Source organism: Saccostrea cucullata, unplaced genomic scaffold (genome assembly GCF_032062105.1).
Source record: "Saccostrea cucullata isolate Sc308-1 unplaced genomic scaffold, CSIRO_AGI_Scuc_v1 ctg1998, whole genome shotgun sequence".
NCBI lineage: Eukaryota > Metazoa > Mollusca > Bivalvia > Ostreida > Ostreidae > Saccostrea > Saccostrea cuccullata.
The window spans coordinates 1-18304 of record NW_026918864.1 but is presented as its reverse complement, the minus strand read 5'-3'; the positions used below and the strand labels follow the sequence as shown (position 1 = coordinate 18304).

The window sequence follows — 18304 nt, the reverse complement described above, 5'->3', positions numbered from 1 at the left end:
AAGAAACTATTATATTTGTTATATCTTAAAGAAAATATTTCAATCAGAGATATAAGTGTTAAGAGGTATTTCTAGACTTTTTTTCAGCTCAAATTTTATGTTTTATTATTGTTTTGTCTTCCACTTTCATTGTATGTTAAATTTGAAAGAACAGTAAAAATAAATCTTAATCTTCTATTTTTTGCAGATGATAATATAATCATTAACATTTCAATGTGTACCAATTGACCATGCCCTAAATATTGACAAATAAGGAATTATTATACTTCTTCGCATATAACGTAGCCATTAGGCCTCAATTGTGTGCTATTGAAAGTACCATCCATACTTAGTCGAATTATCTCAATTCATCTCCGTATTACATATTAGTATAACATGAACTTTGCGAATGGGTTCATCAAATCACATAACCAAGGTCCTGACTCTATTTTACGATACAATATTAATACTTGGTAAGCTCCAAGAAATCCAAAGATAGATCTAGAATTCAAATCCCGTTGGTCAAATGCACGCCCTATTCTCATGGTGTTTTTCTTATTATACTAGGCAATTGTGCTAGCCTGATTCTGCAATAAGCAATAGGTCGATCAAAATGAGGTTGTAATTTGTCTTTGGGGGGTCAGTCGACCACAAATTGAATTAGGCTAAGGAAACAATATGCAAGAGAGTTTCGCCGCTTTTTAGCGAAATTACAAATTATTCAAATAGGTTTAAAGTAGACGTAATGTACAAAAGTAAAAATAAAGCTATCTAATTGTTCAAAGTTATGAGACCTTCAATTTGCATCCATCTTAAATATCAATATTCACAGCTTTTTTTTATTTCAAGAAATGGACGGCTAGAAGGGACAAAATTGAACACAAAATTTTTTTTTATATGAGTATTAGGGTGACACTAGATTAGGGTGACACATCATGCTGATATAAGAACTTTATTCTTCAGAATATACAGAATCAAATGTAGTTTGGTTCTAATTTGGTTCATTCATGAATCCTTTTGGTTTGAGTATAGATATTCAATATATTTTATAAAACGGGAATATGGACATGGAATTTATTTTTTCACGTGAAACAGGATTTTTGGTAGATTTACGAGCGAATAATGATATCCACATTTAACAATATGTACAATTAAACTATGATTTAAATTGATTTGAAAATTGAATATCATCTAATTATGTTAAAATATATACTCTTTCTTTTTTGAACAACAACATTGTTTTACAGTTCTACGTGACTACAGGTCAGGGGTCTGGTTTTTGAACTATCAACCGCAACAATAAACCCCAAGAGATGGTTTCATTGAATTTACTAGTTTTATTCCCTGTATGCATTTGTTTGGTTAACATGAATGCATTCTACTTCATCCGCAGACCCTTTTATTTTTTTATTCAAGCTATGAATGTAAAAGACAACTAAAAAAGAATGTACTTTACAAATGTCTATAAAAATGGGTGCCTGAAGGATGAAGACGTGTTGTTTGTTCTACTGTAACGTGTAAGTTTCTCATTAGTTATCGTTTTCCCGCGCCTAATCCGTAACTTTTGTGTATGTCCGTGATTAATACAAGTATAATCCGAACTCATTAGCATGAAAAGCTCAGTGAAGTAGGACATAATTGTATCTTATTCATAGACATATTGTTATGCATTGTTGCAGATCCAAACCCCTTTATCCGAAGTCATAACTTTCGCAAGAAAGAAATGTCAACACTAGCAGTTATTAAATACCAAGTTATAACTTCTTGCTCTATGGAGAATGTCATTTAGTTTACTTTCCTAGATCAGTTAAAAAAATAATACACTTCCAACCATCAACATCCAATATGCCAAACTTTTTGAGTTTTGGTTCTGAAAGGCCCATTTGAACACATACATGTACATGTACATTTTTTGTACATTGGAAAAAATAATTATAATACCTTTATGCTAAATAAAGTTTCCTATAATTCATAAATGAGAAGAAAAAAAGAAATCTTATTAAGTGAATGACACACCTAGGTTAGTGTGGATCCTCCCCACATCCTCAGGGGTGTCCAGTCCACTTTTGGCTGTGGAATCTCTGACAAACTTCATTCCATTTTTACGGACTGACTGCAGTGACGTGTTTTGGGAAAATTTGCAAATCTTTAAATTGTTTTTCTTTGGTGACGAACAACCTGTAACACGTTCATTGAGGAGTCAGCTACTAACTTTTCAATTTGAATTATAAAAGCCTAATTCTATTCCATTGTTGCTTCTTAGTGAGAGAAGCCGGCCAAAAAAATACAAAGCCAAAAAACAACAACCGAGAGATAGATAGAGAGGAACTAGTTTTAGGGGTCCCACGATCTTATGTAGACCTAGGACCCTTTACTTTGTAAGGATTAGTGAGGGCATGATATTTTGAACTTTCAGGAATTCTTGTGTCTATGGTTTATTTTAAAACTGCCCTAAAGTGGGTACCGTAAGTATATTAATTGACGATAAGAGTATTTAAAAATGTACAAAACAATATAAACTAGGGAAATGTTTTGGTGCAGATAACTTTTTTAAAAAATGGATAGTAAGAAAAAAAAGAACAAAACATACATTCATACAATGTAAACCTCTCAGTTTGATTGAAATCAATGCTGATATCGTTCTCCGAAGAACAAATAAACATCCTAAATTTGCATGTAACAATGGGCTCATACGCCTTTTCATACCATGATGAAAATACATGTAATACCAAAACAAACAAACAAACAAACAAAAAATAACTTTACTATAAATTGTATAATTGTCATTTTTTTTAAAAATCCCATTTTCTTTCATTGTAGACTACATCATCTGCTTTACTATTATATACAGTTTAATATTGTTTGAAATCTCAAGGCTGAAACACCATAGACATCTTTGAAGGATCGCCACTCTATGATATTAATGGCCAGAACCTCAATACCTTTTTATATGTTCTACAAATTCAGTTTTGTATATGTTTGTTTGTATGTTGTTTAACGTCCCTCTCGAGAATTTTCACTCATATAGAGACGCCACAGCATGCCTGTGGAGACCTGCAAATTTTGTCCTATGCTCGGCACTTAGAGCCATTGAGCAGAGAGGGATCTTTTTAGTGCCAGCACCTACTGCGTCACGGAACCTCGGTTTATACGGTCTCATCCGAAGAACTGGTCTCCACGTCATACAGTAAGGATGAACTCCTTTACTCCGCGACTCTAGAGCAGGCACTCTAACCACTGCATCACGCGGGTGACAGTTACGACTACATGTGAATACAAAAATACAAAATACAATACAAAAAAATATATAGAGACCACATAAAATCAAGCAGTGTAGGAAACCATAAACACCGGAAGTGAATACTGCCTCTCCTTTTTTTTCAAGCCAAAGTATTTTCCTTCACCCTTCTTATATTCTACATAAACTTTATTATTTTATTTAAAAATGCAGAATTTTTGATGTCCTGTTTCAATTATCAAATTTATAGTTATTCGAGAACAAAAATCGATTAGAGCAAAAGCGCATTTACTTGCTGAATTTTTAATGAATATAAAGGACAATTACTACTCAAAAATTATATTTATTATACTTGTATTAAGGGGAATAATACACTGGAAAGGCATAGCGTCCATTATTAATTACAGTGTATTTTTGGAGAGACACAAAATGGAAGGCCACAATTATTTCTGCTATTAATCTAGATGGCCCAGCTCCATTGGGAAATAACTGTCGGCCGAATCCCATAATTGAAATTTGTTGAATTTATCCTTTAGTTCAAATTCTGATCCTTTTAGAATGTGATCAGGGCTATAAAAAGGTTCTGCAACTAGTATTTCCTTGTTTCAACAAGTCAAGAAATAACCTTTATATAGTTTTATTTAATGATAATTGGTAAATGTAATCTTAGACAATTAAGGATACTGTGCTTTTGTTCTACTATTCTTTTATACAATTTTCATCCTCTTATTAAATGTGCGCCACGTGCATGCGCAACTTATATGAAAGAAAACCAAAAATTTTGAAGAAAAAACATCAAAGTATCAAATTAAGTAATGGAATACTTTTCTAATCTCAATGAAGCCTTTTTGTCTGGAATGAAAAAAAAATTCACAATTTTTATCGAATTTTGACTTAAACGTGTCATAAAAAACAGAATTAAAAGATAAATTCCGAAAACCAATCCTAATTCTATACAAAAAATCACCAAACGTGTTTAAAAAGCGATTAAGTTTTAAAATAATAAATTTGTTGTGTTCAAAAAACATTCAATTTTTGTAATATAATATTCCATTTTCCATTTATAGTGTGATTGTTACTTAAGTATGATTCATTTCTGTTAATGTTTATACTGCCTTTAATATCACACGTTTTCTCGATTAATTTACTTAATTATCTGGGAGCTGAATCTCTATATTAAATTAAGTTCAGTATTATCTATAATATACATGTATAAAACATATACACGTTTTCTAGATAAACTACGCGGATAGGTTTTTAAAGTATTCGTCATGTTTGTAAAAGAGGATAAGTCGAATGTGCTACACGAGTCTCGCCTTGTGCGTGTCCACTCAAAATATTTAATCTAATCAATATAAATATTCAAAATGAAGTACTTTATATGTTGAGTATTACCTTCTATTTCAAAATTTGCCAATAAACGACTAAGGTCACTATAAAAAATAATTCAATTAAGTTGAACACTTTAACGGAAGTGAGAACATTTTCTATTTTTTTTTTTTTTTTTTTTTGATTTTTTATTCTGGTCTAGGTTGACTCAACATTGTTGAGTCACTCGCGTGGCGCAGTGGTTAGAGCGTCTGCTGTAGAGTCGCGAAGTAAGGAGTTTATCCTTATGTCGCGGGTTCGAATCCCACTGTAGGACGTGGAGACCGGTCCTTCGGATGAGACCATATTAAGCGAGGTCCCGTGTCGCAGTAGGTGCTGACACGAAATAGATCCCTCCTTGCTCAATCAATCTGGCCTGTTTTGAATATTGGTTGATTGATTGATTGTATGTTGTTTAACGCCCCTCTCGAGAATTTTTCACTCCTATGGAGACGCCACAACTTGTCGGTGGAGACCTACAGATTTTGTCCTATACTCGGCACCCAGGGCCATCGAGCAGTGAGGGATCTTTTTCTAGCCAGTACCTACTGCGACACGGAGTCTGGGTTTATAGGGTCTCATCAGAAGGACCGGTCTCTTGGTTGAACAAAATGACAGAATTAGAAAAAATGTCGAATTCATCTAGAACAAGATGTGTTTGAGAAACACTGACGCCCAGTATGACAGCTTTTGGCGAAAGTTAAACTTTCTCAAATGCAAGTCCAACTCCAAGGTCAATTAAAAAAAAAAAGATATGTTAAATCAAAGATTGCACTTGCCTCGGTAAATACACCTGTACACTTACATGTAGGAAGGATATGGAGCTAACGAATAGTATTCAGTATCAAAGTCCATAAAACAATACAAAATAGGAACAGAGCAAACACGGACCTCCAAATTATCAGAGGTGGGATCAGGTGCCATGGAGGAGTGAGCATTCCCTGCCATGTGCTCATTGTCATGATCGTGAAAAAACGGAAAAATCCGTCGTCAATTCAGTGTATAAATAATGGACTAACAATTGGTATGAAAAACGTCAATCAGCATTTGACTCAATGATAAATTGTATTTGCTGACAAGGTCATTGTATCGACCATAGAGCTTACGAAACGATGACTTGATGTATATAAGTTTTGGACAAGGTTAAAGTCCTTTTAAAAGTGCGTGAAAATCCAAGGTCAAGACAAAAGGATCATTTGATAGTACCCAGAGCAAGATCTTGTAATCTGAAATACATAGGTGAAAAGCCTTAGCATCAAATGTTCAAAGGTTATGGTCAAGGTTAAAGTTTTTTAAATGTAGGTCAAACTCCAAGGTCAAGAGGTCAAAATTTTTATATGCAGGGAAAGGTATTGGCACAAGGAAAACACACGTAAAATTTGAAAGCCCAGTTCCAAATGTTCAACAGTTATTAAGCAAAGGTGAACGTTTTACAAAAGGGGGTCAGATTCTAAGGTAAAAAATATGCACATACCCATGGAAAAGTCTGGTTTCTATGAATACACTAGTCCTGTGAAGTATGAAAGTCCAAACATTAACTATTCAAAAAGGTACATTTAAGATTAATGTTTGATAAAGCTTTGCAAAAGATGGCCAAACTTCAAGGTCAAGAAGTCAAATCTGTTTGATTTCAAGTCTCTTTTTAGAGTGTATGTTGCATTTCTTCATCTCTTCATAATAAAATTTTAGGGTAAAGGTTATCAGATTTTGTATATGAAAAATGAATTTGTTTTTAAGCTATTCAGTGATTATGTACTAAATGAAATAACCCATACATACAAAATCTTGATCTAAGAGAATTTTATTTATTTTTGTTCTTTTATAGTCTGTATTCAACATTATTATAAATGAGTTTTTAAATGATGACCTATTAAATCGTATTAAGAAAAGTTTAAATCAAATTATCGTAAGATTTTCTTCGATTCCTTTAATCATAAATATTTTAACTCTTAGATTTGAATACATGTATATTAATACGATATCTGTTGCGATTTAGTTTGACAATGGGCATACAAATTGTCAAATCTTGAATTTGCTACATTAAACAAGCCATTATTTCCCCTAAAATACAAATCAACATGTATTACAATGGGCTCGTATGTATTACTTCTTATTCATTTCTTACCAAAAGTCTCTTTATATCTTCCCTATAACCATTTTATATTTTTCTGCTGTCGTTTCACTTGTTCCTTATTTGGCCAAACTATTCCTTATTTCCTTATTGGTCCTTATTTGCTTCATCTGGAATTGAACACACCTTCGTATAATCGTTTTATCTTTGACCTGAAAATACCGTACGTTTCGAATCCAATATTTACTTACTTAGTATTTAGAACTTCACCATTAGAATTTATCTCGTATAGAACTAGTTAAAATCGAAAAAAAATCAGAATCATTCAAATCTTATTTGGTTTAGACATTTGCAGCGCGATTCAATAAGTTTTTGTTACATTGATTCAAGAATTTTCGGTCAGATATGTCAAAAGCAGGTTTCGCTATATTACTAATACTGCTTACAGGTAAGAGAATATCAGTCTAGTTTTAAACACTATTTTCCAAGTCCCTGTATAAAATAAGAGTTTGGGTAATTGAAGAATCTTATGCAATTTTATGATACAAAAAATTATGCTGTAAACCTCCTCTGATTCAAACTTTGAGGAAGTACCAGCTAAAAATAAGATTTGTTCTTTAAAAAACAAAAGGATTTTGGTCATTTAATATATGTTCTAAACTTCTGACAATGTCTTCTGATTTAAAGTCTAGGAACATAAATGATACTATGATTATAAACGAAGAATGTAGAAAATTATCAACAGGAAAGGAACATTATAGCGAACATGTATGTACAATGTGAATGCCCAAAATATAAAGAATAACTTTGGAATTTTTTTTTTCAGAATAAAAGATATTAGCTTTAATTGCGTTCGTTATTGGACGATTACAAATGAAGCCATTTATAAATGTTTGCAGTTAAACTGTGTGACAAGTGCCAGGAGCAACCATTCTCATTTCTAGTTAACTTTCCTGAACGAAAAATAATCATAATGGTTTTTTATTCAAAATAAGCTTGTCATTGCTTAAAAATTACTTAATTTGTCTTTCTGAGGAATAACGATTCAATATTTGCTGTTTGTTATTTTTGAAAAATTGATGAAAATGGTAGTTCCCAGCACTCGCCAGCTTTCATATTTTCCGGCTAATACGCGTCTAATCGAAACGATGCATACAATATGATGGCTTCAAAACTAACATTTGAAAAAAATTCAACACCTTTTAGTTTTACAACCCTACAATTTAAATACATGTGTAATATGAATTCGCCCTGAGTCTTAAAAATAATAAATACACTTAATATAATCATACTTTAAATTTCATTTTTGGTCATAAGAAATGAAAACTGTATTATATCGTATACAATTTAGGACATTAAGTTGAGAGTTTTCCCTCTAAATTTTCTAAATTACGAAATAACTAGGGAAAATGTTAATTGCTGCTTTCTTAATTTTCTGTTTTTTTCAAACTTCTCTTTTTTCTTTCTTTCAGGCTGTTTTGAATTGTCTCTGTCTCGCTCTATGCATCGGTTTCTTAAATGCTGCTTTAGTACCACGCTGCTTCCAGAAGTGCTTTGAATGCAAGGATCAAACAGATGATTACGATATTGGTTCTTGTCAAAACAACTGTTTAAAAGGAAGAGTTGACTATCAGTGTAGTATGTTCTCCACAGCCACATTCAAAAGAAGTTTTGAAAAACGCGCTCTTGAATGTAAAAAATACTGCTATTACTGCAAACTCACATACCCAGAATACAACGGGAGTAAATGTGTAAACGAGTGTCAGGCATCCGGGGGATTAAAAATGGACCTGAACTGTATAAGTTATTGGTAAAAATATTAAAACGTTTTGACGGTTTTATCTTTAAGATTTTTAGCAGTTTGATGTTTAAGGAATTCTTCCTTAACGGTAGCAAGAATGTAACAAGTGATGACGAAAATCCTGTGGATTTTAAGGAGCATTTTCTCTACTTATTGACATGCAAATACCTCCTTTTGCTAGATTTTGTTATTTTTTGATATTTTTGTGAAATTTCAACTACAAATGTACATGTGACTAGCTTTTAACTTATGTTTGATGTGATACAAAAAGTAAAACTTTTAACAACTGTGAAATGTTTTGAACTTCAGTTGACATATAATAAAGCTATTTGCTTTTGTCGTTTATATATTATTTCTCCTGGGAAATTTGAATTCAAAAGAATAAAATGAGTGTGAAAAAATGTGTCCAGTGTACCAAGAGTGATCCAGTAGTTTAAACCTTACATTATCTTGTTCAGATTATAAAAGGTTTGGAGTCATATACATCCTTTGATAGCCTGCCTTTGAGCAAAGTTTGAGTCGCATGGCTATATTGCAAAGAAAGAAATGGAGGGAATTTCTTGAAATTGACCTTGTCCAATGATGTGTTAGACTGAGGAGAACTTTTCGGGTTTTATACTGCCTTTGTGCCACTAATTTCTTGTCATGTCGGTTAATTTGGGGGGAAATAGTGTGCAGAAGGATGAAGTTGTGAACAAAGATACAAACAGGTAGCTTAAAAGCCATGTCCCTAACTTAAAAATAGTAGTAGTAACTTTCCAGGGGGGGGGGGCACTGGAATGACCACTATAACACAAAGTTCTTCGTTTTAACTAAGGTACTTCAAAACATGTACACCGACCAAAAACTCGAAACTGTAGCCCTCATTTAGTCACAATACTGTTTCCGAGATTATGAAAATGTACAGTATATTCCCATTCAGAAGAGGTGGCAAAAGCTCTCAGTACACGTATACTCTCTGATCTCTTGCAGACACCCTTGAGAACCTTCTTTCTGAGTCTAGCCATGTCATTTACATTCTCTGAGGCACGAGTGCCACAGTGCTTGGATTTATGTGATGAGTGCAGAGACATAGCGGATGGGGAATACGATATTGGACTCTGCCAGAGTAACTGTTTCCTCGGGAGTACAGACCCTCACTGCAGTAAGTTTCTAACTGGCAATAACAAAAGAGATTCCGCCATTAGAATCCAGGCGTGTGTCGACTACTGCAAGCTTTGTCAAATTACCTACGAACAGTATAATGGAGGAGCCTGTGTGTTCAACTGCGAAGTTACCGGTGGAAGAGAACAAGACAAAAACTGTTTAAATTACTGGCCATGGAGAAAGTGACGATACGTTTATCATTAATAAAAAGAAAGAAACAGGTTATGGCAATTGTATTTCTTTGCTAGACCACAAAATGTAACATGGAGGGTTTTGATGGTTGTCTATTCTAAATAAGCTTAGTGCCAAATGATGTTCATTATCAAAAAGACAGGACATGATTATGTGCTTAAGCTTAATGAATGTATGCCCAAAAGCGAACTTTGTACCAGTGAGAAGTTACGTAGGGATTAAATAGGTTAATTTCGAGTTGCTGCGGTCATCATTAATTTCAACATCATAAGAAACTGGTTGTTGTGAGTAAAATAGTCCATACACTAAAAGGGTTACGAGGCAAATTACTCATGGTTATTTGATTTAATCTTCCAGACATTTGGCGACTCTCTCAAGGTCCAGTACAGGCATTGGAAGTCTCTAAAGATCCAATACAGAGATTGGGCGACTCTCTAAAGATCCAATGCAGACATTAGGCGACTCTTTCAAGGTCCAATACAAACCTTGGGCGACTCTTTCAAATGTACCTTGCAAACATTGGGCGACTCTCTCAAGGTCCAGTACAAAGCTTTGGCGACTCTTCCAAATGTACCATGCAAACTTTGGGCGACTCTCAAGGTCCAATACAGATCTTGGGCGACTCCCTCAAATGTACCATGCAAACATTGGGCGACTCTCTCAAGGTCCAATTCAAGCGTTGGAAGACCCTCTCTCAATGTATTTTAAAAACAACATTTACCGAAATAAGAATTTACACTGTAACTGTAAAAGAAAATCTGAAATTTGCCACTTTTGATATTCAGGCACCTTTATTTGGCATTGGCACAATGATAATAATGTCACTAAATATTCAAAAGATTAGAATACCTATTAAACTTGACATATTCTTTATAGAAGTCTTATTACCCAAAAGTGACACATTAGTAGATTATAAACACGTTTGAGTGAAATGTAACTCTAAAACGGGAGACAGCAGAGTGAAGAATTTTGATGCTGCTTAAAATTAGATAAGGTAATCGTGCAGTATTTAGGGAAAAGCCTTCTTCAGAATTGCTTGAAATTGATTCAAAGGAAAAAGAATAAGATATGGAGATAACGAACAATTTTCAAACTCGAGGTTCATTTAAACGACAAAAATACGGAGCAAAGGAAACACGGAACTAGCTTCAAAAACATCAGAGGTGGGATCAGGTTCCATAGAGGAGTAAACATCTCCTGTCCACCGATCACATCCGCCGTGTGCTTCTTGGCATGATCAGGGAAACGAAAAAGTCTGTAGAAACTCGAATGTGCAAATAATTGTCTAATATTTGAATTGATGGTTAGTTTTTCTTGATAAGACCATTGAATCGACCATAGAACCAGCGAAATGATGACTTTGAAATAGAATCTTAGTATCCCTTTTTCACCAAAAAGTGACTTTCATCAACAGAATTCAAAGAGGAATGCAACGGTGTTCAATAATAAAGTGATACAAACCAGGGTTATAACATTATACCCGAAACTTTTTTTTTGGACAAGGCGGGTATAATATTGACAATCAAACGCAGTGTATTGAAGTCGTCAATCTGATGTAGTTATTTCCAAGGTAATCATACAAATCTGTAACTTATTGATTTAAAAATTCAAATTAGGATTATCGTCCATCCCATTTTAAGAGACACAGTGGGATACAGAACTGTAGATAACAGATAAGGAGTGAAAATTCTTGTTTGGCTCATAAATTATGATGACTGTCAGTTTCTCTCTAAATATACCGGCCTATTTTCGCATAATGCTCTAAGAATTTATACAGTGTATGATGAAAAGTGCACGGCTGTTTTAAGTAGAGAAAATGTGTAAGCACCCACGCTGAGTGATCGAACTCACAATCCCGACAACGTCAGTCCAACCCACAAACAGTTGACAATTTAAATCTTTCTCTTCATTGAAAAAGATATCTCTTTGGAAATATTATTAGTAGTGAAGAGAAAAATGTCAAGTGCCTTTGGTCCAATGCGTTACCCATTACGCAACAAACACTGATGGATGACACTGTGTTTTTAAGTATTCCAAAGAGTTCAATGATCTTGAAGAAAAATTCTCTACAAATAATCTTTTAATTGATCAACAACCACAACTGCGATGTAACACAGACTGGTTCTTTAGATTCATTAATACTGTAAAACATGATAAAAGAATGTTCAAGAAAAAATTCATTTAGGTAGAAGGCACAGATTGACTTCTGAGTAGAATAAATTAGGTTTTACTCGGTTAAGTAAAAAAAAATTCGTAAGGACAAATGAAACATATGGAGATAACGAACAGTGTTCAAGATTAAAAATCCATAAAACAATACAAAATAGCAGCGGAACAAACACGGACCTCCAAAACATCAGAGGTTGGATCAGGTGTCATGGGGGTGTGAGCATCCCCTACCAACCGGTCACGCCCGCATTGTGCTAAAAAAAGAGGAAAATCCGTTTTCAATTCAGTGTATAAATAATGGACTAACAATTAGTATGAAAAACTTCATTCAGCATTTGACTAAATGATGAATTGTTTTTGCTGACAAGGTCATTGTATCGACAGCAGAACTTAACAAAATGATGACTTTAAAGGAGACTGTAGATATTGTAAATGGTTGGCAGCGTTTGAACGTACGGGAGAGGGCAGTTAAAGTGAATTCAACAGGATGGTTCTTTGGATATAATTGTAAAAAACATCAAGACTTTCGTTTCTTCTAGTAAAAACGATGTGCCAAGTTTAACAAATAGGCAAATATTTTCTATACGAGGCAATGACATTCAACTGACACTACATGACTACGGCGGGATTGCATCGTATGTAAAGCTGTAACGATCGGACGTGGTGGACTTGATACGAATGCAAAAGTGACTTTCAGCAAGATGATAAGGATATTATTCTTTATCATTTGAGAAACATGGATACCATGACTGTTGCAACCCCACTAATTACACTTTCAATCCCATTGACCACCATTGGTAGCTTAAAGCCATCAGCTTAAACCTTACCACCATTGGTAGCTACCAGCTTGAGCTCCATTGAAAACCATTGGTAGGTACTTACTTCAACACTGTTGACCACCATTTAGGCAAGAGGATAGGGATACCAGTCATATCACTCTTCATCATTTGACAAACATGGATATCACTGCTGTTGCAACTCCACTGACCATCACTGATATCTATCAGCTTGAACCCAATGGCCCACCACTTGTAGCTACCAGTTTTAACCCCAATGACCACGTAGCCACCAGTTTTAACCCCACTTTCTACCATTGGTACATACAATCCCATTAGTAATTCTAACTCAAATGACCATAGTTGGAAGCTACCTTCTTCTACTCCATGACCAACATTGATAACTATCAGGTTTAACCTCTCTGACTACCATGCAGCTTCTTCCAGGTACCAAGTAGCTACCAGCTTCCATCCGACTGATCACCATTGGTAGCATCTAGCTTTAACCCCACTGACTGCCATTGGTAGCTTTCAGCTTCCGCCCTACCGACTACCACTACTAGCTTATAGTCCAATGGACTACGACTTGAAGCTACGAGTTTCAACCCCACTGACAACCATTGGTAGTGACCAACTTCACGTTAGTGCAAGAAAAATGTGCACAACCAATTTTAGAAAGGTTGCGAATAAGAAAAGAAAAATTTCAGGGGTCTTCTTTTGAAACCAACAATTTTTAAATTCGATTGCAAGGTGCAAAAATCGATTTTATCTCTACTCCAGTAAAGTTAAGAGCATACTAGCATACATGCACAAATAATGGATTTTTTTCTGTCATAATAATTCAAATCTGCTGACTTAAATGAACATTTTAGACTCAATACACATTTTAACAAGATGTATTTGTGAAACACTATGCGCCTGGCGGCAACAAAGTTCAAAAATGCTATTTTTGGCATATAGGTCACAGTCAAGGTCACAAGGTCATTGACCTTGGTGTCATTTGAAAGAGCTTAATGAAAGAAAAAGTAAGCAAGCTCACCTACCCCACGCTCCCCCAAAACTCAAAGTGCTGAAAATCCCGGAAAAAATAGAGGAATCGGAATTTCCCGGTTATATGCACATCTACACATTGTTTCCTAAATATCTGCAAAGTCTGACGAAATTCTGTGCAGGAGTTTAAGGGGAGTTGCGCTGACAAACTATTCATCTCTATAATAATCCAAGGTATGGCCAAAAATCTAAGTTAAAAAATGCGGAAATTCCCGGAAAAAATAAAGGAATCGGAATTTCCTGGTAATATGCATATCTACACATTGTGTTCTAAATATCTGCAAAGTTTGATGAAATTCTGTACAGCGGTTTAAGAGGAGTTGCGCTGACAAAAAAACAGGACTGACGGACTGACTGACACTCTGACGGACGGGTCAAAAACATTATACCTCACGCAACTTGTTGCGTGGGGTATAATTAGTGAAGTATGCATACCATATATAAGGTCTCACGGTTAAAAAGTTATGGTTAAAAAGGTTAAAGTTGACGACAGGACAAAAACAACGTAACTATCAATCGATCCGGGCGCATAAAAATCAAATGAAGGCACACTGTACAAAAAGAAAGCATTTTACAATGCACCAGTATGTTGCATTGTATTTTTTTTTACATAATGAATTTCTTTTCATGCTGTCGAGTTTATTCATATTTCACATAAATCTTTTGTTTCATGATACAATTATCTTATCAGGTGAAAAACCTGTCATCTTGATAAAATTGGTACTAATCATTTCTCCCTTTATTTAAATTTTGATCAAAGGAATTTTCTGCAGAAAAAGAGTTTTTTTAATCTTAATTCTGTTCTGATCCAATATCCTTGGAAAGAGATAAAATACAAAGCTTATAAGTATTATTCTCTCTTCCAGTCCACAAGATATGACATTTATACTTTGCCTGAGTCCAGTTTTCCTGAACTTTAAGGATTGTTTTCACTATGGGCAAGAGCAAATTTAAATAGATATCGAATAAATAATGTAACAAGATATACTAGTAATTAACTGCATTTTAGAACTCATTCAGTGCATACTGCAAATTCAAAATCTCGTTTCTCAAGGTTAAACAACAAATCAGCACAATTCATTTTTTAAGTTTATTAAAAATTTGTTGAATAATATTTGACCTTTTTTACATTTATATATGTCTCTTTTTAAATATTGCTATTATCAAGGTACTAAAACATCTGCTTTGGAATTCACTCATTTTGACACTGACTGGAACATACATGTCATTGAAATATAAAATATTTCTAGCAAATGTAATACAATGTTAATAGGTTAATCTAAAATTTCTAGCAATGTTGGATTCACTGACTATGCTGCATGATACAGTAAAACCATGCACCAATGTTTATCAACTCAAAGACTCTGATGAGACAAAACATTGTAAATATTATTCTGTTTTGTAATAATTATTACAAATTGTTTTTTCATACATTTGCTGTGTTGCATCAGTAAATGTAACAAAAAATGTGACCTTTATAAAATGTTTATATCAATTTTTAGACATGGTATTGAAAAAAAAATAAAACAAAAAGAAAATGTACACTTTATAGATTTACATAGAATATGTTTTACATAATTGATAAAATTTAATCTGCTTCAAGTGTACATTCAAATACTTTGAAATCTTCTATATCCATGATAAATCGTATTATAATACACAGAAAAAGATAGATATAGACTGACCATCAGTATATAAATAAAACATAATATGTAGAGTAGATAGCACCCTACTTAGGATTTGTTCATTCTGTACAAATATAATGATTGCTGTCCACAACTTACGCATATTTACGCCACTTCTCATATCACATGATTAATGCACCCATTCTTTTATCCAAACCATAAAGGCACCATGATAATTAATACATTCATAGAGTTAATGAAATTTATTTCTGACAATTATTGCATAAATTTTTAATGACATTTAAGCCAACAAAAATACATATCATTATAAGTTTAGCAATTTATATATCCAAAAACAATAGACATTTTTTGTCAATTTTTACATTATATCCATTACCTTTATAAAAGGAGCTAGATCATTAAAGATACGTCTATTTTTCATGTCAGAGAAAATCATACAAGTTAAAATTTCTGCTTAAAAATGTTTACAGAAAATCTGAAATATCAAATTAAACCCCTGAACATCTACCCTTATTTCTCAGACATTAAAATGAATCCCTAAATGAGGATGGTAGCCATGAGACTGTGTGCTGTGGAATGGAATTTGGTTAGGTACTAGTGTTAGATTTATCACTGTGGTCCTGCTAACAGTTTATCCAGCACTCGGATTCCTTTTTCTTCGTACTCTTGTCTCGTCATCCAGAAACTCTCCTTGTCCTTCATAATATCAGCTAAGACAGCGCCCCCAAGGAACACCATGTGCTTTCTTCTTGGAGGATCTTCTATCCTGATTTTGAATTTCTATAAAAAATATTTATAACAATAAAGCTTGTAATTTTTAATTTGTTTTACAATACACATTTGTGTAGAACATCCATAATACATGTATGTTATATTTCCTTCTACACATCAGGAAGTTTTTTAAAATGAAATTTAAGCTAGTAGCGATTTTCTAATCCCATAAATGAAGTCTGATCAAACATTGATAATAAAATTACACGGAAACACATGCAAATTTAACATGCATTGCCTAGTCAAAAAAAAAATCACTTTTCAATACACATTCATGTATAAGCTTCCTTGACAATTCACACATTGTGGAAAACAAAAAACCTAACAAACCAGGAAACAATTTAATTAATCAATACATCTTCAAAAGAAAAACTTACAGACAGCCTAGTGGTATCCCCTTTCAGGACCCTCTCTAAATAAAGCTGTTTAATTTCCCTCTCTAGTCGACTGGGCAGTCCTGGATACATGGTGGAGCCCCCTGATAAGACGATGTGTTTATAAAACTCTGGTCGCGTATCCATGTCAGCTGCCTGGATTGTATTGAAGAGAAGTTCAGCCACTCCCACGCCATCCACGTTGATAAGATGGGGCTGGAATAAGGCCTCAGGAGCACCAAATCTCTCACCTCCAACCCGTATTACCCTACCATCTGGTAACTGAAAATAATACACAAATAAATTCAAAAAGCAGTTTTTAACGTTACAACTGACAACTTTCAATTCTGAATTCAAACCAAAACAATAATATTCTGGGTTAGTTTCCTTGTATTAAATATTGAATCTTTTAATCACAGAGGACTAATTATCAATAGAAATATGATCTGAAATGAACATTTTCTCCATCAGACATATTATTTAGTGTAAATGGTTTTTGGAATTTCTTAAAGCTATGTGAATGGTCACAATTTCTTTTTTGGAGCAACTTTGTCACAGAATACTTAAAATGCATTAAGGACACGTAACGACAATCCAATAAATCTGCATAATTTTCAACACAAGGATTGAACAGAAATTGTGATTCCACTAAAGTAAAAAACTCTTTTGGCACAAAAGTATATGTTTTACAGAAAATACAATCACAATAAGACTTACTGTGTAAGATTCGACTAGCACAGTTGTTTCCAAAGCTAATTTTTGCTCTTGTTCAATATCATATCCAACATAACATAACTTCTCTTTCATCATTCGAACAGTTTCAAATTCAGCAGAATGGTTGAATGCATAGCCACGTAATAATAGCAACTGTAAAGAAAAGAACACAGAACATGTCATGAAGGTAGATTCTGGTGATTTGTGTTTGACAATGAAAATCAATCAATCAAATTTTATGAAAGATTTAAACGAATGTAAATTTTTTCCATTTTCTTTTTGAAACAACTGACTTACTTTTAAATTCTTTATTTCAGACTTCTTACCTTAATTAGATATCTAGTGATATCTCGACCAGCGATATCTAATCTACGGGTTAAATGAGGCAGGGCGAATCCTTCATACACAGGACAGATGTGTGTTACTCCATCCCCGGAGTCTACAACCACCCCTGTTAGTAAACCTAAAAATAAACACATATATTCAATTAAACCTTATTCTGTGTTTTATTTATGATGTTAGTATTATAATCTTTTAAACCTTTTTATCCAAAGGCAATAAGTAAATAAAATTTCAACCATTTTTGATCTTTTTTTTTTTTACTTTTTGAAACTTTACAAGATACATTTAAGTTTAATACTGCCTTTTAACATATGAAAAAGAATAATCTTTATGATTTGAGTGCATTTTTGTCCTCACCTTGAGCATATAATGTCAATACTGCCTGAATTGCAATGTATACACCTGCAAAGCCATATTTCTCAAACATAACCTGAAAATATAAAAAGCAAACTCATAAAGAAAACCCAGAAACATGAACTCCTGGGAAAGGGGGATTGGATAAAATTCATTGCCCCATGTAAAGTTTGCCTTCAAGAATAGATGCTCAGGTAAAAAGAAGTTTTGCAAAGTGATAATGCATTTTTCAAGTATTATTACCTCACCTCAACAAGGAACTGAATCAATAATTCAAAGAATATCTTTACTTTGTTTAGGCCCTTTGCTCATT

General features: G+C 33.7%; 2 protein-coding genes across 3 annotated transcripts in view; one reads left to right on the top strand and one right to left on the bottom strand.

The window, feature by feature from the left end:
- The window catches only part of LOC134272774 (uncharacterized), a 33077-nt gene extending 23210 nt beyond the window's left edge, over nt 1–9867 (top strand). Inside the window, exon 3 of one of the 2 annotated variants that reach the window (XM_062754956.1) lies at nt 9430–9867. In XM_062754956.1, the coding sequence (XP_062610940.1) occupies nt 9430–9789 (360 nt within the window). In that variant the 3' untranslated portion in view covers nt 9790–9867. Of the gene's footprint in view, nt 1–8128; nt 8495–9429 lie in introns of those variants that run through there. The other variant, XM_062754958.1, reaches the window with a different exon arrangement.
- A 4999-nt stretch (nt 9868–14866) lies between these two features.
- On the bottom strand, nt 14867–18111 carry LOC134272750 (actin-related protein 2-A). The gene is made up of 5 exons (XM_062754938.1): nt 17995–18111; nt 17622–17758; nt 17299–17448; nt 16585–16863; nt 14867–16216 (listed from the first exon to the last, which is right to left on the bottom strand). Exons 1-5 carry the CDS (start codon nt 18062–18064, stop codon nt 16046–16048), a joined length of 807 nt encoding a protein of 268 aa, XP_062610922.1. The 5' UTR covers nt 18065–18111; the 3' UTR covers nt 14867–16045.
- Nucleotides 18112–18304: the final 193 nt, after the last annotated feature.